The sequence below is a fragment of the Toxorhynchites rutilus genome, chromosome 2 (genome assembly GCF_029784135.1).
Source record: "Toxorhynchites rutilus septentrionalis strain SRP chromosome 2, ASM2978413v1, whole genome shotgun sequence".
NCBI classification, from domain to species: Eukaryota; Metazoa; Arthropoda; class Insecta; order Diptera; family Culicidae; genus Toxorhynchites; species Toxorhynchites rutilus.
Genome location: NC_073745.1, coordinates 342385794 through 342411146, shown reverse-complemented (window position 1 = coordinate 342411146; position 25353 = coordinate 342385794). Strand labels below are relative to the sequence as shown.

General features: G+C 40.6%; 1 protein-coding gene across 4 annotated transcripts; it reads right to left on the bottom strand.

The window, feature by feature from the left end:
- Window positions 1-802: 802 nt before the first annotated feature.
- LOC129768415 (splicing factor 3B subunit 3) lies at window positions 803-12015 on the bottom strand. Of its 4 annotated transcripts, none has more exons than XM_055770062.1 (15): window positions 11884-12015; window positions 11264-11569; window positions 9667-10842; window positions 8586-8893; window positions 6443-8408; window positions 6202-6248; window positions 3186-3230; window positions 2937-2984; window positions 2661-2718; window positions 2165-2452; window positions 1923-1969; window positions 1695-1742; window positions 1447-1520; window positions 1185-1234; window positions 803-980 (listed from the first exon to the last, which is right to left on the bottom strand). In XM_055770062.1, exons 2-5 carry the CDS (start codon window positions 11487-11489, stop codon window positions 6471-6473), a joined length of 3648 nt encoding a protein of 1215 aa, XP_055626037.1. In that variant the 5' UTR covers window positions 11490-11569; window positions 11884-12015; the 3' UTR covers window positions 803-980; window positions 1185-1234; window positions 1447-1520; window positions 1695-1742; window positions 1923-1969; window positions 2165-2452; window positions 2661-2718; window positions 2937-2984; window positions 3186-3230; window positions 6202-6248; window positions 6443-6470. The 4 variants fall into 4 exon arrangements, with proteins under 4 accessions (XP_055626037.1, XP_055626038.1, XP_055626039.1 ...); XM_055770063.1 differs by having other exon boundaries at window positions 2405-2452; XM_055770064.1 differs by having other exon boundaries at window positions 11888-11993.
- Between the last annotated feature and the right edge of the window lie 13338 nt (window positions 12016-25353).

Below are 25353 nucleotides of genomic sequence, written 5' to 3'. Positions count from 1 at the left end.
AATTTTTCAACCACTTGCAAATAACATGTTTCTCCGTTACATGGAATAAATGTTTGATACAGGAAATATGATAGAATTAAAACAGCCCTAAATCGGACAATTCCTTTCTCGAGTTTTGCTCTTATCAACACATTCGGCGAAACATTTTTATTTATACAGATAGAAGAAGCTATAGGAGTGAGTTTTATCACATTAAAACCCATTTCCGCTTTCGAACAAAGATCAATCTCGTTAGCGCAAAGATCAAATGGTCTAACAACGTTTGTCACTATGAAATTGTAAAACATATGGGAATTGAATTTTCGAAAAATTTCTCATTTTCTTCAGTTTTCCGAAAATTTTGAACTGTCATGTTTGGTTGGAATATGTTTGATTGAAATATGTGTATTTTTTTATGGGGCCCCTCTTCCATTCCAGAGGAGGGAGGGGTGTCATACCATCATAGAAATATTTCTCATACCCAAAAACCCTCACATCCCAAATTTGGTTCCATTTGCTTCATTAGTTTTCGAGTTATGCAGAAATTTGTGTTTCATTTGTATGGCGATTTTCGATTTTGTACCCCAATATGTTCCCGAAAGACGTAATCCTACGTCAAAATACGTACAGCAATACTGTATCCCTTGAGATAGCTTGAGATAGGCATAAGCTTCTCAAAAATGCAAAAAAAAATAATTCCAATTTTTCGACCTTAATACAAAACATGTATACAACCTTAATACAAACATTAATACAACACAGCATACTCACATGTATATTCGAACGAGAGGGATTGTCATCAACTATTAAAGTGCGATTATAATTCCGACTTCTTCGTACATGTAACGTACGTTATATTATATTTGCAGATAATAATTTACAGGTATAGTGTTGTGTATAGTGTATAGATTTTTTGTTCACTACAACGTGAAACTTTAGCTCACAAATTAAATTACTAATACCGGTCACGAATGAAGAAGTTGAGGAGTTTGATAACGACCCTGAAAATTAGAGTAAAAAGCTCATTTAGTTTACAATTCATCTGTTGTTGTAAAGTTATTTGTATTCGCCGTAAAATGTTTCGAGTCAGTTTAAACAGTAACGAATCATAAATAAATTTCATTGGTCCGAACTTATATATTTTGTTAATCATCATATCAGATCTTTTTTTCATGCGAATAAAATTAATCAAAAATAAATCTCACCTTAATCGCATCACACAGAAATTCCAGAAGAAACGAGGAAAGCAGAGCAACTACGAAAGGAAAAGACGAATATTTCTGTATTATTTGGGGAATTTAACTTGCGAGATCGTCGGGCCCAACAGAAAACTGAATCAGTCAAAGTATATAATCATTCAATTACCCTGAGCATATTTGGGCAGTAATAGCGTATATTAAGGTTTGACATCATTTAAGAATTCCCTTCCCGGATAAGAAAATGATGGTGTAACGGAATAAAACTTACCTTTTGTTAGTGCGTGATTCTTGATCGCTGTTTTCAGTCAAATCGGCGAATTCCGAAATCTCAGGATAGAATATCTGAAAAATGAAAGGAAAAAGGTCAACAAAAATATACCTGTTTTAATAAAACGCACAATAGTATAATGAAATTCAGGAATTTTGTTTTTAATCAAAGGTTTTCTTTAGTCTATCCTGCGTGAAAAATATTTCATCATTATTAGAACAATTTTTCTTATTTCGACGTGAACTTACCGTAAAAGGAATATTTAGATGAATTATTCGCAGCATGATGAGGAATCACTGAAATAAATCAAAAAGTTAGCAAATTGTGTCTCAAATAGATCTCACGAAATATCTTTTGCGCAGAAAATCAGTTGTGTAAATTCATAATCAATGGAATTCTTTAGTCTATCTTGCGTAAAAGTATTTCATCACGAAATCATCATTATTTGGGTAAACAATTCTTTTTTATCAACTAACCTTCTGGAGGAATAGAATTGAAATGCACGTTTTATCCAGAAGCAAATCTGTAACAGGAAAATTCTTCATTAGTATTGTAAGTTTAAAATGCGTCATAGAATGGACTTCAATTTATGCATCAGCAGAGTATTAGTTTTAATCAACAAAATTCAGTTGAAACACGGTTAACCGACGAGCGGTTATACATCATGTGTATAAATTGAAGGAATAGAATTATTCAGAATTAGAATTTACGTACTCACCTAATTGCTGTACACAGAAGTTTTTGATGCGACGTTTGCGAAAAAGTTGAAAAACGATAGTTTCATTAGAATAAGAAAATTTTAAATGTCACAATCGTACATAAACAGAAATCAGTGCTTGTAAAACGTAGTTTTAATCAAGGTTATTTTTTTAGGTGTCCAAAGGTCAAATTTTAAGCAATCATCATTGTGAAAAAAAATGTTCGCGAAGGTTATTAACAAACTTAAAACAAAACTCACCTTCTTGAATTTATTTATATGTCAGTCAGCAAAACCATCGATTGTGAACTGTTAGAGCAGAAAAAAAACGTTAGCGTTAGAACAAACCAACTGAACGAAAATGTTTGAGCGTTTTGTTTCACAGTGTTTCAGTGCTTGTAAAACGTAGTTGTAATCAAGGTTATTTTTTTAGGTGTCCAAAGGTCAAAGTTTAAGCGATCATCATTATAAAAACTGTGTGCCAAAGTCAATTCACATATTTTTTTAAAAAACTCACCTTGTTTAGCTATTTTTTACACCTTTCATTGGAATCGTTAACATCGATTGATTGTGAACTGTTAGAACACAAGATAAAAGAAAACAGTGTTAGAACAAACCAATTGAACGAAAATAGTTAGCGTTTTATTTCAAAAATAGCGTTTCAGTGCTTGTAAAACGTAGTTTTAATCAAGGTTATTTTTTTAGGTGTCCAAAGGTCAAGGTTTAAGCGATCATCATTGTAAGAAAAAAAAACTATTCGCAAAATCAAATCTCACATTTTACATGAACTCACCTTGTTCAATTATTTTTTATTTAAATCAGTTGAACCATCATCATCAAACTGCAAGAATAGAAAAGAGACTGTGTTAGAACAACACCGAAACCGAAACATTTGATTGTTTTTTTTTTAAATATGTTTCAGTGCTTTCAACGTAGTCTTAATCAATGGAATTCTTTAGGTGTCCAAAGGTCTTATTTAAGCAAATCATCATGGTAGAAGAGTTCACACAATATCAACGAAATACATATTCAGGAAACTCACCATGATTTTCCACCAAAAGAATCATCACCATCAGTTGTTTGTAAACTGCGAAGACAGAAGAAAGAAATGCGGTTAATGGTTTTTGGCAGTCGAATTGAAAACGCTTTTATATTTGCATTCCAAACATTTCAGTGCTTTTTAACGTAGTCTTAATCAATGGAGTTCTTTAGGTGTCCAAAGGTCTTATTTAAGCAATTCATCATGGAAAAAGGTCGATCAATGATGATGAGAGTTGACATAATGTTCATTTAGAACAATTTTATACTATGCTCTTAATGTTCAAACTTTCGTTTTAGGAGAACATAAAACGCATTTGAAAACGGTTTCGTAGCCAAATGCTCACGTATCTGGTTTACAAACGGTTTGTTAATTAGCTTTCCAAATTGTCCTTCAGAATAACGGAATATATCACCGGGTCGATTGATTTTAAAGAAGTTCTAGGTTACCCACTCAGGAGTTCGAAAAGGTCTCCCAATCTCTACCGCTTGTTAACACATAAGATTTTCGGGAGTTCGTACTATCATCAATCAAGGCACAAGCTCGCTCCAGCTAGCAGACAGCAGTTTTTCTCAATGCTGATACTTTGATTTAACACATTCGTCGTTCAACGCGACGTTTCTGAGTTTCTTGCGGGACCCAACTTGCAGATAAATTATTAAATAAAGATCAAACTTAATATGTAGACAACTTTTACATGATATAGCAATATTTTAATTTGAAGACAAGTTGACAACAAAAGCACATACCAATTCAACAAAAACATATACCCAGGTATTTTTATGCGGATTTCCCAATTAACGCGATTTTATTTTTACGCGTTACCCGCGTAAAAAAATCCCAGTGCAATATCACATCTCTCCCTCAGCTCACATTCCTCTCTTGTGCTCCCTCAGAGCATATTACGGTAATTAGTGCTTATAACAGAGCTTAGCGCTTATGAAGGAAATTAGTGCCGCACTTTATCACTATTCTTACGTGGATTTTAGGTGTTGGGTAACGGGGAGCTCACCAGACGGTACAACGGGACTGGGTTTTTACGGGCAGTGATTCGTGAATGTCTTTCACTCTCTACTTAGCTCTGGACGGTCCAATAGTGGTACTGCACGTGCATCGGCAGTAGAGTGTACAAACCACAAGGGAACCTTCTAGCAACAACAGATGACCTCATTCGTGAGAAAAACCGAAATATAGCTACCAGTAACCAACGAATTTGCAGGAAAAAACTACGGGTTTTCGGAAGCGAGCAACACTCAACTTTTTACTTCCGTTCTAAGTAAGGATAGTCCCCATTTGATATATATCATTAGGTGACAAGATTTTTTTACGCAGATTTTCCAATTAACGCAGGTTTTTTACGCGAATTTTCCAATTAACGCGGTTTTTTAACAAGATACGTATCCCTTGCGTAAAAAAATCTGGGTGTATATTGGTTCCGCAAAAAATTGCAGTACAAACCATTCGTACTATAAATAAAAATACTATTAATAAAAATAATAGTATAAATCTATTATAATTGATTCACTTAGGTACCTATTCTATCAAATTTCTTTTAAAAAACCAATGTTAAGAAGGAAATCCATATCTGGGTGACGGGGTGACGAACGTGTTTAAGAAAGAATGAAAGATATATATCGCACATAGTGATGCATTTTTATTTGGCGGATACACCGCGTCAATAATCATGCCATTTGGTGGAGAGAGTGCATCTGTTTTTTTGCACCACATTTCAATTTCGAAAGAAACGAGAGCGTTACGTTTGGGGTGAAATGATTTGAGCATAATACCTCTTTGGGGGCTGAATGAATTGGCATGATGATCACTTTCGAAAGATATAAGAAATTATATGAATGATGTTTGTAACGTATTGACATAAGAACTTTCTTCTATAGATCAAAAATTGTTTTGAAGGTAAACTGTTAAAATCACGAAAAAATTATAAACATCGCGAGAACAAGAATGAGTAATGAATTACCCTTTTTCAACTGATTCTACAAAATCACGCAAACCCATCGTTCTATTTTAGGGTCACTATAACTATCTACGGAAGAATTGTTTCAAAAATGTCGATGCATTCTAAAATGATGTCCGAAGTAATCTACAGCGATTTGATTTTTATATTTTTCTTTGCTGGGAGAAAGCTTTTTCGAATTTGGGAGCGTGTGCGGATTTATTGGTGTAATGTTGATTTTATGAATTACACCCAGGTTTTTTTTTCACGGTTTTTTACGGGCACGGGCAGCTATTCATGAAAGTCTTTCCCTATCCACTTAGCTCTGGCGGTCCAACAGTGGTAATGCACGTAATGCATTACTAGGGAATCTTATAGCAACAGCAGATGACCTCATTCGTGAGGAAAACCGAACTATAGCTACCAGTAACCAATAAAATTGCAGGAAAAAATTACGGGTTTTCGGAAGCGAGCAACACTCAACCTTTCACTTCCGTTCTACGTAAAGATAGTCCCATATGATATCTATTATTAGGTGACATGGTTTTTTTACGCGGATTTTCCAATTAACGCGGTTTTTTACGCGGTTTTTTTACGAGGTACGTATCCCCCGCGCAAAAAACAACCTGGGTGTATAGATTTACTATCAAACTTTCTCAGTTCATTCGCATCTAACCTTAAAAAAGGCCAATTAAATCGATCAATTGATTTTCGTGAATTCGAACTTTGTTTCCGGGGTAAAATTGCGCCAAATTGCACACATTACAAGCCAAATATGGAGAAAATATTTTTTAACGTTGAGAGCTGCGTTCTTCGGTGGAAAACTGAAGGTGGAAATTTTGCATCAGTAGTGTGCTTAAGTGTACTTGATAGTTTCATTCGTGAATTTCTATGTTTGTTTTCCGACGGTTATAATTTCGTAGTCCTACGCTAACACCACCCTTCTTTATTTATTTATTTATTTATTAGTGGTAGGTCAAGTATCACTGATCTATGCTATATGTTCATTATGTCAAAGCATCTCAACAAAACCATTTCTATAAAATTTTGTTAAGCAAACGAACTTACACATTTTTCTCTCTCTTCCTCAGTACGTTGTTCATGTGTTAAAAAATCTGAAAATAATCGAACAGAAAAACTAATAAATATGCAAATTTTTACACGTTCTCAATTTTGAATACTTTGAAGGACTCAGTTAACTACTTAACGTAGGGTAGTAAACAGAACAAATTCTTAAGTGTCCAAAGGTCATAATTTAATTCATCACGCGAAAAGATAATGAAAAAATACGAAACTTATTCAAACTCACCTTTTTTCTCGTTTCAAAAATACCCTCTTTAGAACGCATATCTCGTCCGAATATCTTCCAACTTCTTGGCCACTTCGTTCGGCGTCCGACCCAGATCTGAAGCGATGCTTTTCTGTTTGGCAGGATCCATCGAGGTGAACTGCTCGCACAGATCTCCGTCCATCACGTTCTTCACCGGATAGTAGTAGCTCCGGTAGCTTAAGTGATCCCTTCCGCACAGTGGAGTGTTCTCGTTGCGCATATGCATTTCCAGATGCTGGAAAAAGTCGTAATCTTCCCGGCTTGTGAACGGTACCAACGCCCCAACGGTTCCACTCATCGTGGCATAAATCAATGACTCGGAACCCCCCGGAATGAGGGTAGCCTTCTGCAGAGACATGATCGTTTCACCCAAGTGGAATGTGCAAACGTTTTCCGCCTTCTGGGACGCTCCGTTCAGAAGGCCTCGATCCCAAAGTGCCTTGTTGCCTGTTGGATCCTCGTCCACATCGTCGGAGACGGAGTGAGGCAATCGGAGAATTGCCACGTTTCCGAATTTGTCCGCGGTGGCAACTGTATCGTAGTCTAACAGGGTTGACGTTGTGATCCATCGGGGATGGGTATCGTCAGCGAAAATAATCAGCTGATTTTCTGCTCTTTTGTACTTGATACAGTATATCGATTCTTGAACGTCAGAAACGAAAACCCTCGATCCCATCGATTGTATATTTACGATTTGATTGGGAATGTGTTTATTTTCACACTTTCTCAGAAGTTTCTTCTTGCCGAGATCATAAACTCTCAGCACGCGGCCAACTCCAGCCAACACACGACCCTGGAAGCCACACAGTGCCCCAGGAGCTTCGTCAATCTCTGTTCGATGGTAATGTTCCAGTTGATGAGTGTGGAAATCATATTTGTAAACATCAATGAATCCTACACTGACTATTTTTGGATTCATCTGAAGATCCTTCGCCACACCCGCAACAACGTACCATTTTTGGTCAACGGCAAACCTCACCAGAGCCATCGACATAACCGCTTCATTCTGAGCCAACTGTACTTTGGAATAGGTATGCCCGTTAATCGGGTCCATGATTCTAATTTGGGATGCCCACATTCCGGTGCCAGCCTTGGGTGCTGAAAAAATATCTTCCGGCAGAACCTCGTTGATGAAGGCATCGGCCATTTCGTTTGCCAGCTCTTGCTCGTCTTCTCCAGCGGCTTCCCGCATCTCATCCGCCATCTGCTTCTTCCGAACATTTTTCGTTTCTTCGGTGTAAGCATTGTGATCCGTTTCACTGATAATCAATTTTCCAGTTTCGTTGTGAATCAGGAACCGCTTCGGAGTGTACTCCAGAGGGAATGTAATTTGATTGAAAACTGCCCCCAATTTTTCCAACGCCAAAATTCTCAGCGTATTGGTAGAGATCGCCACAATACCTTCGGAACATTGTTCACTCGAGAATCCGGACGCATATTCCAACGTTTCGTACGACAGAGGCGTTAAATGGAATCGATTTTGATAGTAATAGCTGAGCCATGTTCTACTGGACATGGCTAGAACAGCTTCCGAACCCTGCATCTTAATACGGAACAATTTAACCGGACGCGATCCCAAGTATCTGGTCCGCGTGTCTGCCAAGTCTCCGGACACCGGATCCAGCACTGTCCTTAGCAACACTCCGTTGGTGAGACCGATGTTTAGGTAGATGCAACCAGCGGTTGACACGGCCCCTTCTTCGGTGCTATCCCCGGTTCCCATTTCGACGATACACAGCGATTCAGCGGCCGATGGAAGAGCCTGCATCGATCGCGGTGACAAACAATCGCTCGGATCAAGTGAGATGATTCGCACGGTGTTATCCGATAAACCGACCGCCAGGAACCACGAGCGTTGTTCACCGGCCGGAACGGAACCCAGGGCCATACACATAACGTCGCTCGGCATCTTTTTGCGCTCCGTGTATTCGTTCAGCTGACCGGTCTGTGGATAGAGAATGAAAAAAAACCATTAGAGACTTTCGGCTTTCGCGTGCCATATAGCGATTTTTTGTGGGAGCTGTCAGCACTGCAGGACACCATGTTATTCTTCAAAATATTCTGCCTTAAGGTGTTCATCATAGAAAACAGCGCTTAAAACCTTAATTAAAGAGAAACTCACCGGATCCATTTCGAAATACACGAGTTCGCCACCGGACAACGCAATCACGACCTGCCGCTGATTGACGGCGCACTTCATGATAGTCTTTTTACCAGGTGCCTTCCACTCGTTCACACGTTTATCCGCCCTGATGTGTCGAATACCATCCGGATAGACCTGTACCAGGGCATCATCCCCGAGTGCGGAGCAACACAGGGTCGGTGTCGTTCCAAGGAAGCCACTGTCCGTCACTTCCTCGACCGTATCGCCAATGCTCAGTACCAGCGTGGCATTAACGAAGGACACAATGATATACGCGTCAAACTCGTCTGTAATGGAAGCGTAAAAATTGTGGAATGTTGTATGAGTTTCCAATCAAATATTCAAAATGTGTTCGTGAAAAAGTTGCCTAACGTTGTGTTATGTGTAGTATCGATAGAATTTTTTGTTCTTAGCATCGCTTATCTTACCTAACGGCGAAGAGGATTTGTTTTTTTAGGAAACGGATTTGTGAGCTGGCGATTCGTAGATGGATCTCCAATAAAATAGCGAAAGCACTCTTTCACATGTTCAACCCAACTCAACCACGACGGTCTGAAAATGAAGGAAAAACTGGTGTTTGTGATACTGTTTTTTTTGCATCGGTTTCTCTCTCCTCCTAGCGAGTGGGGGACAGTTTAAACGCCTGGCTTTTTCCAGGTCAAATCAAAACACCAGCTTTTGTAATTAATAAGTCTGAACTGATAACTAAAGCCAATGTGAGTTCTCTTATGTTGCTTAAACGCTAGAGCTGACTGACAAGCGATTTGATTTGTAGCTGATATGGTTTATCTACAGCGGTCAGAGTCCAACGGACAATACGCCAAGTATCAGGAATATATCTACTTCCATCGCAATCCGGTTGAACCGGCGGACGGTTTATTCTACGACATTGAGGTACGATGACGCATTAAGAAACGGCACCAGCCCCCGATTTCGGAACACAAGTCGGATCTCTGTTCCCCGTGGGGAGCAAAGTCTAACCGGTCCAGGTTATGTCGCGATTCAAGAAATATTTTGTCAATCAGCCAAATAAAACAAAATGCTGTGAAAAAAAACTTACCATCAACGCGTTTCTTCACGGTCCATACTGCATTGGGGTTACCGGGCAGTTCGGAGACGGCCATCTCGGAAACCTCTAAACCATGCCGAAGTACCCGGATCGATGATCGTGGACCACGGCCGCACGCCAAATACAACTGCGGGGTGTCTTCGTTTGCCAAATCCGCCACTTGACAGCCAAGAATAGGGGCATACGAATGGATCTCATCAACCATAACCAAATTTTTGAGTGGTCGTGGAGCAAAGAAGAAAGTGTCGCCTTCCTCCAGAGGCATTGCCGAACTGAACTCAGGCTCATCGTCATCGTCTCCAAGGTGGGCGATTTGATACAGATAGTGATTGCCAAAATCACAAGCCACGAACAGGAAACCCGTTTTCAACACGCACATCGCGGTCGCAGGAGGAACCGTATCGAAGTATTTCAATTTTATCTCCGAAACAACATCGTCATCGGTTTCCAACGTAACTTTGAATATATCGCCCTGTTCAGTTTGAACCAAGAAAAAGTACATTGATTTGGTTCGGTGCGTTGCCGAGCAGATGAAGATCATTCCTCTCTCGGGATCATCCAAATCGTTTCGCCTCCTAGGAATCGGACAGCGGATATCGTGCTGATCACCAAGATTTTTATAAGTCAAGTAATTTTCCGAGCAGATCAGTACACCCGAGGGTCCGTCATTACCTCCAGGCACCGATATCAAAAAGTTAGCGTGTTCTTCCAACGGTTCCGAGTACTTCCGAACGACATGATTCAGTCCAAGATCCAACTCATAAAACGTTAAGGTTTGCTGCGTTTTTGCGGCTGCTTCTCCTGTGGGATCCAAATCTGCCTCTTCGTAATCGATTTCCAAACAAGCAAACATCGGATTTTCAAAACCAACATCAACTCCAACCATGTGATAGGTTAGAGTACTCGACTTGTGTGCCTCCAGTGGGGAAGAAATAGTTAATCGCGCTTCCGAATCACGATTCAGAATGTAGACCAGCTTCTGCTTCTCGACTGCACCAATCATCACAGCACGACCCTTTGGGTCTATCGCCAAAAACTGCCCTGGCACAATTCGTCGGCATCCCGACTTGCCGAACGTCTCCTGATGAACCTTTTCCAGCAGATTTTTCGTTGGATTATACTCCAGTATAACGATACGGCCCGAATCAGATCCGACAACGGCATAATCTGAGAAATACACAAAATATTCCATTCAATAATGAATCTGATCGCGACATTTTAACGCTAACCGAAACGAAAAAAAATGTTTCAATGAAACGTGTACAACTACTAAAGCAGATAATTGCACGCCTATATTTCAAATGATTTGATCTTCCTTGAACTATGACATCCAACTCCAGGTTATAATGGAAGATCAATGTTAACCTATATTCAAGGGACATTTCTCGAGTTTGTTTTCACCAAATGTTATCGCAAGTTTCAATTCGAAGCACGCTAATTCATGCTGCGAAAGCGACGCGCGATTATTTCCTCTTGGCACCGATTGAGTTTTCACCCGTGATCCGGTTAGTGAAACTTCGCTCACGGGTGAAGCAAGTGGTGCCCCATAAATACATACGGAGTAAGAAAAAAGCACAATATTACCAACCTTTAGTTCCTCCCGTCAACCGGAAGGACATCAGCGAACGCACGACACCGAAAATTTCCGTCTGCAGCAACGTGTGCACCTTGCCGGTGTTTGGATCCGGTCGGACCAACTCTAAGCTTTTACCCTTTGAGAGTAAAATCTCCTGCTGCTTAGTTCCGGCGAAACAGCCATGCACCGCATGGGTGATGCCGGTGGCACGTTGTAGGATGAAATTGTATAAATACATTTTGCTCCGTATTCGCCGCTAACGTGGCTATGCGTGAACGCCTATCGGCTTGAACTCATCTTCTTTTTCTTTGCAGTTTTCTAGAAATAGAAAAACAAAATGTCGGATCGTTATTTGAGGTTATGGGCTATCTTTCTTGGAAAAACGACAATTTTCCTCAGTTTTTCAATGGATTTCGGAATAAAAATCCGTCTCGACACATTCGATAATCATACAAGAGCTCATTAATGGAAAACCGCTAATCAAAAATGTGCCAATACTAGATATTTTATCGAATAAACTTCAATTGGACAAACACACGAGGCGTGATTTCTCGATAAAACTTGATCAAACTTCTTGTACAAATTTCTCAATTTTGCGATAGAAAGATTTTAAGGAGAACTCAAATACTTACCTACCGTTGAAATATAGAAAAAATACGGAACACTAATAAATTGTACAACTTGGGAACTAATTTGCAAATACAAGATCCTTTCTCGAAGAGACCTACCAAAGAAGTGAACGAGACACGGAATCTTCATCATGACGTTAGCCGCAAAAATTACGTTATATAGGTTGTGCAACTAGGTCGTCTCGGCATCAGGTCAACAGCGGGAGAAACGCAAAAAGGAGCTCAAAATTTCTACATTAAGTCGTGTTTACATGTTTTTTATTGAGTCATTGAAAAGTTTCAAGTTTTGTAATTAAATTTTCCTTTTTGAAAACAGTATTAATCAAATATATATCGGCCATTATTAACTGTAATATTTCTTCATTTTTTCGGTGATGTCACAACTCCATCCATGTTGAATGTGTATCTATCGGCAAAAAATTGTTTCAAGTGATTTAGGGGTTGCTCCCGTGGCCGAGTGGTTAACGTCAAACCTAACATGCCGGGCGTTCGGGTTCGATTCCCGTTCTGGTCGCGGAAATTTTTCTTCAAAGAATTTTCCTCTGACTTGCACTGTGGTCACGCGTATTCTAGAACTTGCCACTCAGAATGCATTTATGGCGTGTTAAGTGCGATTCACATACAACATCCACGTCCCATCACGTCACGTTACGTCAGTTACGCGTCATCGAATACGACCGGCAGGATTTGTAGAAAACAATATTTGACGGAGACGGACGGTTCGTTGGGGTTTTGTCTGGGCTTTGTGTCTCGGCTTTTGTTTTGATTTTGGTTGTATTCTTTATGCCAACATATCCCTTAGTTCCAAATTTCGGAGTCAAAATCATTCGCGACTAGCTGAGAAAAATAGCCTATAAATTATTATTGTTGAATAAGGCTCGGGACTACGGGGTTGAATCATTTAAATAATAGAATTCAATGATTTTCATTGAATTTTTATAAATTTAGTACTGGTTCTAGGTATGTTGATGCGAAAGAGGGCATTGCAATTTAAAGCTGTTGTAGGTGGCGACACCATGAATAACATTAAATAAATCATTCGTTCGACACTTGACGTGACGGTGCTGATGCAAGCATAGACTGCATGTGTGAATTGGTCGAGACGTTGACGGAACGTGAACGTTCTTTTCCGTAACGTTCTATGTGAATCGCACATTATTTAGCATAGAAATCTCAACTAAGTACTAATGAAAATGACGCAAGTAATACTACGTTGAGACGGCGGAGTTCCTCTAGGAACGTTAGTGCCGTATAAGAAGAAGAAGATTTAGGGATAGCCAGACAGTGCAAGGCCCAGGATATACAATGGCACATTGAAACTCCCCAACTAAGCTCACTCAATTGTTAGCGCATCATCAAAAATTTATGTGGCCTCGCGTGGGTTTAGTTGAATTAGTCAGGTGGATAATGATCGAACAATAGCAATAGTAATAGCCGATCGCGGTGAGAATGCATTACTTTTAAATACTAGTTGAAATTTACACCAAACATGTTCTGCTGATGACATGCAGAGAAAGGTTTATATACATTTTTGAACTATATTAAGTACGACCAACGTGAAGAAGGATAACATTTAAAAACAATTTCTAGGAAATTGTATTACCTTTTGTCGAGAGGAGGCGTCGGAGCTAAGTTAACAATACTATAACGTTGATACTACGTTATTATTAATGCAAATCGCACATTAAAATCTAAAACTTAAAAAAATGCATATTTCAGTAATGGTGCCTAATCAGAAAACAGGTACCGTTTTTATGAGAAAATGTTAACGTAAATAACTATTTTTGCTGCAAACGAATTTTGATGATCCAGTCAAATCAGAAATTCGTTAAAATTGATATGCTAGACATCACAATCACCTAATCTATAAACGGTTTAGGTTAATTAAAGTGCGAAGCATTTCCATTTTTCCAAACGTTTTTCATGTTCATACCGACCCGTCCTGGCAACTGAGAATACCATAGTGAATCAGTCGCATATTCGAAATCCTGCCACATGTGAGCAAACACTGTGGAGACATGAAATATAGCAATTCGAACTCCACCTGATGAAGGATAACAACTTGTCAACTTGTAACTTGCCAGAGCGTAGAAACAGAATATTTGTGATTTCTATCTACCAACAATTCGCGTCATCGAAGGTACGGTGTCGCCACCTGTAAAGGTTTCGCGTGTGAGTGAAAAATATGTAAACAAACCGTTGCATATTTTCTCTGTAATTAATATATTGATTTCTCGAAAACTTGTACCGTGTTTATCTTACAATTAGTGGAAATTGTTGAGAAATAGTTTTTCTTAGCTGTTTCGATGCTCCGAACCAAAATTTATTGTCATTTAGTAGTGAAAAAAAGCCGTTGAAGTACACCCTGTGTCAATCTACCTGCGAGAGAGGTAAACCGAATTAATGAAATTTAATATAAAAATATCCGCTTAGTGTTCATAAAATACCTAAAATACAAAGATCTGGCTTCTATTCAATCAGTGCTCTAATATTTTTCAAAATATTTTCCTTAGAACGTGTGAAATATGGACGTCAAAAGCTGCACAAATTGCCCGGAGAACATGCAAGTCGGACGAAATTTGCTTGAAGCTGACTCCGAACAATCTGCAAAATTCAAAAGCCGTATTGTTTGTGTCGTCCCCGGATGTAAGCAGAGATATCGCCCCGGAATTTCTTTTCATGCCTTCCCTCCGTAAACGGACAAATCGCGGTATCTAGACTGGATCCAACGACTACGGCTAAAGATAGAACCTACAAAAACCTCCCGTATTAGTATTAGCCTCCATTTCACCGTGTCGAACTTCTACTCTCCAAGTATGAAGTGTAACACACGCCTTGAAGCAATAATATTATAATTTTTTTTTATTATTATTTTACTTTTTATAGCAACAAGCCGTGCCACTGATCGCTTAATTCTTAGGCCATCAGCAGTTCCCGACTTGAATTTGCCACAACCTCCCATCAGCGAAGCCAGGAAAAGACTTATTGAGGGCCGTGCTGAACGTGCTGCAAACCGTGCCAAAGTTGGGGCAGCGATGGACCAGAGACATGATACACCAAACCTTTCAGATCTTGCCATCGATGCTGAATGTGCAGATCATCCCGAAGTCTGTGTTTCTACAGTAGAGAAAGCAGTTCAAGTAGACACTACGGATTTGGATAAACTTAAAGTCAAGCGTATCTCAGCGATCTCCTTTGGAAGCGATGACGATCTTGTATCATGGACTGGACTTAAATCAAGCGAAATGCTCGAATCTATTGTCAAAGCAGTGTCTCTCGTGAAGCAGTATCGTCAAAAGCCTAAATCTACAGTGAAGCTAGAAGAGGAAATATCGGATTCCTGCACAATAGACATAATAAGAATATATTTTTTTTAAATAAATAGGCCTTTTTTTAATAGGTTTTTTCCCTGAAACTACCTTTTTTAAACAAGTCGTTTATTAGTAGCCTCTTGATGAGTTCAAAGTAATTCCTTAAGCACAGAGGCGAATTAATTACTTATGATTCAAAACACGTTATTATGCATTTTGCACCAAGTTGGACTGTTTCGGCCTTTTCCATAAGTGCGAAAATACGAATAAAAGTGCGCTCTAACATCGAATCATGTTGGTGTCTTAGGCGCACTTATTCTTCGATTGATAACGAATAAGTGCGCTGAAGACAGCAAATCGATTTGATGCAAGGTCGCACTTTTATTCACATCTTCGCACTTTTGAAAAATTGTGAAACAGTCCAACTTGGTGCAAAATGTGCAATAATAAAGAAATAAAATAAAACATACTTAAGCAAATGATACAAAACAACCATATGGAGAAGAAGATTTTCGTACGAATTTTTATTGTATGGGGTTCCGAGCTTGGAGATGATGACTGGAGGCAGGACGAGAAAATACTGAAGCCTTCATCGTGAACTTCTTCAACACCAACTATTAAAAGATGTTCAGCTTTGAATACTCTTTCGCCTTCGACGACTAAACGGCTTCCACCCGCAGCGTAATCGAACACATCCGCAAACTCCACAGCCACGTAGCAGGTTTCATTTTCTCCGACTGATGGCTCCTGATAATGCATGAAACAAGGTCACAGAAAAACACTTATAAGTTAAATTCAGCTTAAGCTACGGCAAAGTTTTTTTCACTGCATAAGGAAAACTCATTTTCCAACCGTTTGGAAGATGAATTTTGCACACAATTATTAATTTTTATTAAAATTTAGTATCCTGAAAGTTTGTTTACTTTTTCACAAGTAAAGACAGTGTCGTTTGGATGCGGTAAGAAAACGTTTTCCCCTGCAGTAAATTTATGTGATTTAACTAAATAAGCATCCTAGAGGATAGTTCTTTCGATACATACTCACCATTACGAAAATTTCTGCAAAAAACGTTAAAAACGGTGCGTTTAAAAATCAAATTCTTTTTGCAATTCTTTGTTGACATTCGCTTCACGCACACAAGCTGTCAAATTCAGCTTCGTAGTCGCGAATAATTCAGCAGACATCCAGCCATTCAATCGGTGGTTGGAAAGCGAAGGTTTCAGGTTAAGTTATCTGAATTGGTCTTCTGTGAGGCAAAAGTTTGAAGGCCTCTATAATTCTAGTCTATTTTTCTTTCTCTTTCTCTTTCACGTACATATTGTATATACGTTGTCAGTTGTGGTTTGAAATGGTTACCATTTAGTTGGGTTAAATTTTATCCAATTTGTTTATTTTATCAGGCTCATTTACAATTCAGCTGTAATAGAGCCGAATTTATTCGTGTACATTTTTTCTTAAGATAATTTTTGTTGTATATTACACTGTATCCAGCGTGAGAGTATTCCTGTCTATCGAAAAACATTTGCTTTATATATTGCAAAGTAGCCATCTAGGCGTAAGAGTATTCCTATTCTATCGATACACGTGTTGCCTTTTTTCGGCATGAGAATTTTCCTATTGTTCGAATTTTCAGAGTTTCACAGACTGTTGATATGAGGTTTCAATTGTTGTGTTATTAATAGTTCCAATTACCGATGCGGCAGACCGTAATCTCTGGTTTTTTTTTATATTTTTGGTAGAAAATTCTCAGTTTTTAAGAAAAAATATTAAAAAATATAGCACCCTTGGTCCCGAAACCATGCAAACTATAAAAAAAACAAATACAATCAATAATTATGAAAATAAAGTTCATTGTTTTCTGTAAGTGTAATATTTTTTTAATGAAGGCTACAATTTGATATGTCGATCATCTAAATCGATCTAGTATTTCAAAAGTTATGAATTTTTCATTTCCAAAAATTAAGTTTTTGGACCATCGGGTAACTTTGAAAAATCATAACTTCAAAACAAAAAAAAAAAACTCTCTGATTTTTTGGATATGTTTGGTAGAGAATTCTCAGCTTTCAAGAAAAAATATTAAAAAAATATAGCACCCTTGGTCCCGATTTTTCGTACCACCCTAAATTAGTAATGGCCAGCTTAATAAAAAAAATAAAAAAATACCGACGATAAAGAACAAAATAACAACTTTTGACGAAATTTGAGAACCACTATATTAATCATAATCGCATATAATATCAATCAAAGTATGTATCGTGTATATTTGAAATCGCATAAAATGTAAAAACTCGATTTTATATACCATTATCAAATTAAGTCGCAATTCGGTATAATAAACATCAATTTAATGATGTACATTGTCGTAACATATATTTAATCCGCATCATATGCGTATATTACGCTGATGCAGTTTGTGTGTCGTATAAGCGTATAATTTAAATCGATTCAGTACTGTAGTAAATCGTGTTGCATGCTGAAGAAAATCATGAAACAGTAAATCATATTAGATCCTAATAAAGAACATATTACATCATATTGAAATGTCAATGAATTGCTGATGCACTCGAAAGTTTTAACCGCTGTTGATTTAAATTTCAGATAGCCGCGCGAGATAGCGGTGGATGATAATCCAGACGACCGGTGTTGGAGATAGCCCAACAAGAAGAAAATGAGTAAGCTGGTTTCCGAGTTTTAATATGTATTGATACGAGTATTAAAAGCTTCCTAGAAAGGCATACAATCATGGTAAGTAATGAATACATACATTGACATAACCGTGAACTTACGTTTAGTACTCTTTCTCTTTTTCTTCTATTTCTTCTTTACTATCCGCCTGTTGCTAAACTTCTGCTAAATTATTTCTCCTGTAAATATTGAATTTTTTATACTAATTTTATATCTTTTCTCGTTTCAGGTTTCTACTTTCTCTTTCTGGTTCTGTTAGTGACGAAACGGTAACATATGGACTCAATCCGCGATAGTTTTCAATGTGCAATTCGTATTTTAGGTTATCCTCAATTTGACTAAATAATGAACTTGTAGTTTCCCACTTCACGTGCTCGCGTTGTAAGAACAATTCTTTTTTCTGCTATCGCAAATTACCACGTAGCTGCTCAAAATGACGTTTAACCTACCAAGAGCCCGTTGCGTCACCGTGACGTTTCTTTCGTGCTGTCTGCAAGGCTACCTCAAATTGTGAGGTGAGTCGCGCCGACCGAGGGGTCGTAACACTCCCCCCCGGGTACGCCCAGTCTGTGGCTTACCTCTTCATCGCGTCGAACCTCCATTACGGCTAGCTTTGTCGCCGGACGCTCGTAGATGCCTGCTAGAGTCTGCACCGCTGCTGATCTTACCTGATCGTCTTTACTTCGATTAACCGAGATTATCCGTCCCATCGGCCAACAATTTCTTGGTAATCCGGGATCGACTACCACTACGACATCGCCCACCTGAATCGGCTTAACCTCATTGTACCACCGCGTACGTTTGGTTAGATCTGGCAGGTAATCCCGCATCCATCGTCGCCAAAAAATGTTAGCCTCGACCTGTGACGCACACCATGACCGTCGAAGAACCAGTGCACTATCGTCCCAGACTGTGGCCGGTTTGAGTCCACTTGAAGAACCCAACAGAAAGTGGTTGGGAGTCAGAACCGGAGCATCAGGATCTTCCACGGGTACGTGTGTCAGCGGACGAGAGTTGATTATATTCTCAATTTCCGTTAACGTGTTCCGGAGTGTTTCGTCGGTGGGATTACGCCCTGGTTTCATCGCAGCGAGGTTTTTCTTCACCGACTGTATCAGCCTCTCCCATGCTCCTCCCATATGTGGTGAAGCTGGAGGTAGGAATGTCCATTCCGTCTCGGTACTAATGATGTTTTGCATGACTTCCTCTTGATCCATCTTCTTAAGCGCCTCTTTAAGCTCCTTGTTCGCTGCTATAATCTCCTTGCTCGCTGCGGTAAAATTTGTACCCCTATCGCTGTAGATTTTCCTTGGTACACCCCGCCGTGCCATGAAATTTCTCAATGCCATTATGCACGAACTCGCATTGAGCGAATGTGCAATTTCGATATGTACCGCCCGTGTAGTCAAACAAGTTATCAGCACACCCCACCGTTTCTCAGTGCGACGCCCTATAACCACTACTAGCGGACCGAAGTAATCAATGCCAATAAATGAGAATGGCCTTGTGAAAGCCGCCAACCTTGCCTCTGGAAGATCGCCCATCGGAGGTGGACACGGTATTGCCTTTTCGTTTTTACATCTTTGACAACTCGTTTTAACACGCTGAAACAGTTGCCTGATCTTGGGAATCCTAAATGTCTGCCGCAGTTCGTTCACAACGGTAACGTGATTTTGATGATGATATCTCTCGTGATGGTTCCGTACTATCAGCCATGTAACGTGGTGATCCTTCGGGAGAATTATCGGGTTCTTAGCGTCCATGGAGGCGTATTCCGAAGCACTTATTCGACCGTGCATCCGCAGAATCTTTCGTTCATCCAGAAACGGGTTTAATGTGTAGATTGAGCTAGACTTTGGCAGCATCTTGGTGTCTGTTTCCATGCTTAGGACAGCTATCTCGTCCGAGAAAGAATCCGCTTGAGCCAAACGGTACAGATAAATGGTTGCTTGCTGAAGTTCCTTAGCTGAGAGTGGACCAGTCATGCGTTCAGTTCCATTTGGGTGACTTTTGAAGTTATGTGCGGCTCTATAAATCGTAGCTGTTACCCGCAATAAACGCTGCCAACTGGAAAAACCAAGTACGTTCATAACGGGTGCAGGTTCCACTTGGTGATAGAACTGATGCGCTTTAAGTTCCTCATTCGTTTCTCCATCTCGGTATGGATTGGGTGGCCAAGTGTCCTGACATTGCCATAAGAATTCAGGTCCTTTGAACCATCTGCTATTCTGGGTGAGATCTGGATCACCTTGCCACTTAGTAGCATCGTCCGCGACATTTTCTCTTGACTGCTTATAACCCCAGTCCACTACATGCGTCGTTTCCAGAATCTCGCTAATACGGAACGCAACGAATTGTGAATACCGCCGATGGTCTGACCGGATCCAACATAAAACGTCCCGCGAATCGCTCCAAAAAAAGCGTTGATGAGCCTTGACCGACAAAGACTTTGTGATTCTATCGGCTAACCTTACTCCAATGACTGCGGCCTGTAACTCCAGCCTCGGCACTGATACAAATTTGAGGGGAGCCACTCGCGTCTTTGCGCCGACTATGTTACACTCCACAGTGCTACCTTGTTCAAAGCGTAGATAGACTACCGCTGCGTATCCCGACAGGCTTGCGTCCACAAAAGTGTGCAGTTGTATGTCGGTTTCAGATGATAGTTTCGTTCGAGAACGATAACAGCGAGGTATACTGATGTCTTGAACCTTTGGTCTAACCATTTCTCCCACTTAACGCGTAGACCTTCAGGTATTTCGTCGTCCCATCCGATACCGCATCGCCATATTTCTTGGAATAACACCTTCAGATAAATGAGGAAATTCGAGATCAATCCTAGCGGATCGAAGACAGCCATTAACGTTCGTAGCACCTCTCGCTTCGTTGGTTTGCGCCGCCCTTCGATGAGCTCCCGATCATGCTTGGGTGAGAGCTTATAAGTGAATGTATCGGTACATGTGCACCACCACATGCCCAAGACTTTCTCTGTCCCCAGCTCCATGGCAATATTCATACACTTTCCATCAGTCTTCTCTTCCTTCATCACTCCCATGACTACCGGCGAATTTGAAATCCAGTTCCGCATGTCGAAACCAGCTTGGGCGTGAATGAATTTCACATCTTTGGCAAGCTTAATAGCCTCGTCTTCCGTTTCTACACTTGCCAACATATCGTCCACATAATGTTGCTTGGTAATTGTTTGAACGGCTGCGGAATATTCCTTTTCGTACTTCTGTGCATTGAGGTTCTTTACGAACTGCGCACAGCTTGGCGAACAGCTGGTACCAAAAGGCATTACTTGAGTTACATAGGTACTTGGGCTACCGGAAGAGTCATCACACCATAGCACCCTGAGGCAATGCTGATCTTTCTCGTTCATGAGCAACTGCAGGTACATCTCTCTTATGTCGCCACTAAGTCCAACCCTGAATTCTCGAAAACGGTAGAGCACGTAGTCCAGAGGTGTAAGCAAATCCGGGCCTGTCAAGAGCATAGAGTTGAGAGATACACCGTTGGTTTTTGCTGCCGCGTCCCAGACAAGTCTCATCTTCCCCGGCTTATTCGGGTTAAATACTGGAAATAACGGTAGGTACCACACTCGCTCTTGTGAAGCACGCAGCTCCTCGTCGGAAAGCTTCCTGATGTACCCTTTCTGTCGGTAGTCGTCGATTTTTGCGCGTAATGCTTCTGCTAGCACTGGCTGTTTCTTCATTCTAGCCTCCAAGCAGTGGAAACGCCGCAACGCTACAGGTTTACTGTTGGGTAAGCGAAACTCGTTGTATTTCCATAAAAGCCGTACCTCGTATCGACCACTCTTCGTTTGAATTACCGATTGCAGAAGTTGCTGAGCGCGCTGTTCTTCGCTGGAAACCAAAAGCATCTCAGTTTTGTAGATCCCGAGTCCATCTAGGGAGAAGTAGTCTCTCACGGCTTGCTGCAACATTTCGTCGGATTGCTCACTGCATGTGCAAGGGTGAACGCTGTGGCTGTGATGTCCAACTAACGCGTGTTCAGTTTCTGCTCCTCCATGAACAATCCAACCAAGACGAGTCTTCGTTGCAATTGGCTCGTGCATTTTCCCTTCTTTTCCCTTCAGAGGAAACGTAAGATTAGCATTATCGATCCCAATCAAGATCCTGGGCTGTACATTTCTATAAGACTCGATTGGAATTCCTTGCAAATGGGGATATTGTTCGCACAATTTTCGCATGTCTACTGTCTGATGAAACAGATCCAAACTGGCAACCGTATGAGCTCCCGCGAGGCGATATTTCTTTTGAATTTCTCCTGTTCCGGAAATTTCGATATCCAATCTCAGTGATTCACTCTCTGTTCGTCGTTTGTTGCCGGTCCACTTGAGGCACAATGGTTCTGGCTTTCCTTGTAGCTTCAACTCTCGTACTAGGGAGGAGTCGACTAACGTGAGTGATGATCCGTCGTCGAAGAATGCGAATGTCTTGATGGATTTACCCGGACCATGAATAATAACCGGAGCAACTCGGAACAATCCTTTATTAGTGGACTTATGATGGGCATTACATTCACGTACGGAGGTATTCTGAGCCACTGTTACCGATGCATTGGAACCACTTGTTGACGCGTCATCCCGCTGATTGTTGTGGAGAAGTTGATGGTGTTTGAATGTACACCCACTTTTTCCGCATATTTGCTTGGATTTACAAGCCCCGTTGTGCTTCCGAAGACACTTTCGGCATAATTTGAACTCCTTCACTGTTGCCCACCTAGCATTGTAGCCCAATCCTTCGAATCGTTTACATTTCTCCAGATTATGACAACTTCCCTTGCATACCACGCATGATTTTGATTCCGAACTGGATTGTTCAAGCACTTGTGTATGTGACTCATTCACCAAATCGCTGAACATATCGTTGCTGTGAGCGTTGAGAAATGCGGAATTCTTTTGGCTACCACGGACTGGTTTCGTTTCGCTCAACTGCAGTCTTGCAATCGGACACACTATTTCGGCTAGCTCATACAGCCACTTTGAGAACTCGGCTAGATGTACTCGTGGTAAAGTGTGACGGTGTTTCGCCCATTCTACCTTGAATCCAGACGGAAGCTTATCCACAAGCTCATGCAGAAGGGCAACGTTGTAAGAATACTCTTCTAGCTGACAGGCTTCGATAGTCGCACAGAGATTCTGCACAACAAGCGCATATTCAACAATCGTGTCCAATTTGTCTGCCTTCGGAGCTGGCGTTGAGTGGATTTTGTGTATCAAATTTTGAACAATGACCTCAGGGTTCCCATACAGCATTTTCAATGTAGACAGAATCCCCGGAACATTGGCCGGATGCATCAATCTGCACTTCACTGCTTCATACGCCTTTCCTTTCAAACACTTTTGCAAACGAATCAAGTTCTCCTCCGGTGTATATCCACACATGTTGGTCGTCGTCGAGAACGTTGAGAAAAACAACGGCCATTCTTCTGGAGTACCGCTGAATAACGGAAGCTCCCGCGAAATCGCCTGGCGAGCAGCGACTTGGTTACGCGTCAAGATATTGTCGTTTTCATCTTCAATTGGAGTCGGTCTCAGCGTGAAGCGATCTCTCAGATCGACTTCGGACATTGGATTTCCCTGTTGCTGGTTGGATATCGGCTGTCTAGTTCCCGAAGTCACGCGGGTTGCAGATTGTCGTACAGAAACTGGCAGATTCGGACACTGATTCCCGGACGAGTGTGGCATCGGTGGAGCCTCAGGTGTACTGTGTGTCGACGCATCATGTGGATCCATACATACATGCTCATCTAACCAATCGAAAACCCTCGCATTTGATCGATTTTCTTCCGAATCACTCGTAAAATCACACTTGTTGCTCATCTCCTTCATCAGTGCGTGTCGTTTTCGCAGGTACTCACGTCGATTAGACTCTTCTGCTTCCTGAAGTTTCCTCTCATCGTCGAGGATTTGCAGTTCCAGCTGCAGCTGTTTCTGCTTGGAAGGCTCCTTTAAACATCTTTCGGAATGCTGGCTCAGGTTATCCTTCAAAACTCGTTGCTTGCTTCTTAGAAGATGATTTGAATGTAGTGACTCCGAAATCTGTTTTCTTGGTCCTCCCTCAGCATCAGCGATCGATACAAATGAAACTGACTTCGGTGGAACTGGGTTCAGTAACGACGGAATAGACTGGCCGGCATTGGACGGTACTGTATAACATGGATCATAATTTCTCATTACTGGCACCGAAACGTAGGGATTTGACAGACTGTATGAGGATATTGGCGGCATATAACTATTTATTTGCGTCGATTGAAAAGGTGGCATTAAATAGTAAGGCGATATACACGAATAGGGTTGCATTAACGAGTGGGGTGGCATGATAGACATTGGTACATTGGATCCCATCGGAGGACAGAAAGTCATTGGCGGTACCATTGCTGATGTGGCGGGAAATCTAGTTCCAGCTTCAAACGTTGTACTCAAGGGTAACATAACATTGTTGCGTCCTTGGTTTGTTATAATGGTACTTACGGGCGGTACTGGCGGAGAAATTGTGCACTGGATAGTTGGTACTGCTGGGGAAAGGGGTACCGTCGATTTCTGACAAGCTGGGCAAAGCCAATCGTGGTTCTCGACGTCTTGATTCACCCCCACACAGTCGAAGTCGTACCAGTAGTCACAATTATCGCATTGGACCATCGGAAAGTTACCTGCTTTGCCACACGCTTTGCATGCATCCTTGGCACCGTTGTGGGAATCAGAGAGATTACTTCCCGCATCACCGCTTCCTTTCGACATCGTTATCCAAACGTGGATAAACGAAGCTTTTAAATTGTTGGAGATAGCCCAACAAGAAGAAAATGAGTAAGCTGGTTTCCGAGTTTTAATATGTATTGATACGAGTATTAAAAGCTTCCTAGAAAGGCATACAATCATGGTAAGTAATGAATACATACATTGACATAACCGTGAACTTACGTTTAGTACTCTTTCTCTTTTTCTTCTATTTCTTCTTTACTATCCGCCTGTTGCTAAACTTCTGCTAAATTATTTCTCCTGTAAATATTGAATTTTTTATACTAATTTTATATCTTTTCTCGTTTCAGGTTTCTACTTTCTCTTTCTGGTTCTGTTAGTGACGAAACGGTAACATATGGACTCAATCCGCGATAGTTTTCAATGTGCAATTCGTATTTTAGGTTATCCTCAATTTGACTAAATAATGAACTTGTAGTTTCCCACTTCACGTGCTCGCGTTGTAAGAACAATTCTTTTTTCTGCTATCGCAAATTACCACGTAGCTGCTCAAAATGACGTTTAACCTACCAAGAGCCCGTTGCGTCACCGTGACGTTTCTTTCGTGCTGTCTGCAAGGCTACCTCAAATTGTGAGGTGAGTCGCGCCGACCGAGGGGTCGTAACAACCGGAGTTCCCACATCGGAGCAGTTTTCACCAAACATCAATCTGTGGTATTTTAAACAATCATATTCCACAAGTCAATCAAACAAT

Excerpts from the sequence above, each read along its gene's own strand:
- LOC129768415 (XM_055770062.1), bottom strand. The coding sequence starts at position 11,489 with ATGTATTTATACAATTTCATCCTACAACGTGCCACCGGCATCACCCAT. Across the intron at positions 10,843-11,263 it reads GTTGACGGGAGGAACTAAAG|ATTATGCCGTTGTCGGATCT; the intron begins GTTGGTAATATT and ends TGTATTTCTCAG. Across the intron at positions 8,409-8,585 it reads TGTATTTCGAAATGGATCCG|ACCGGTCAGCTGAACGAATA; the intron begins GTGAGTTTCTCT and ends CTCTATCCACAG.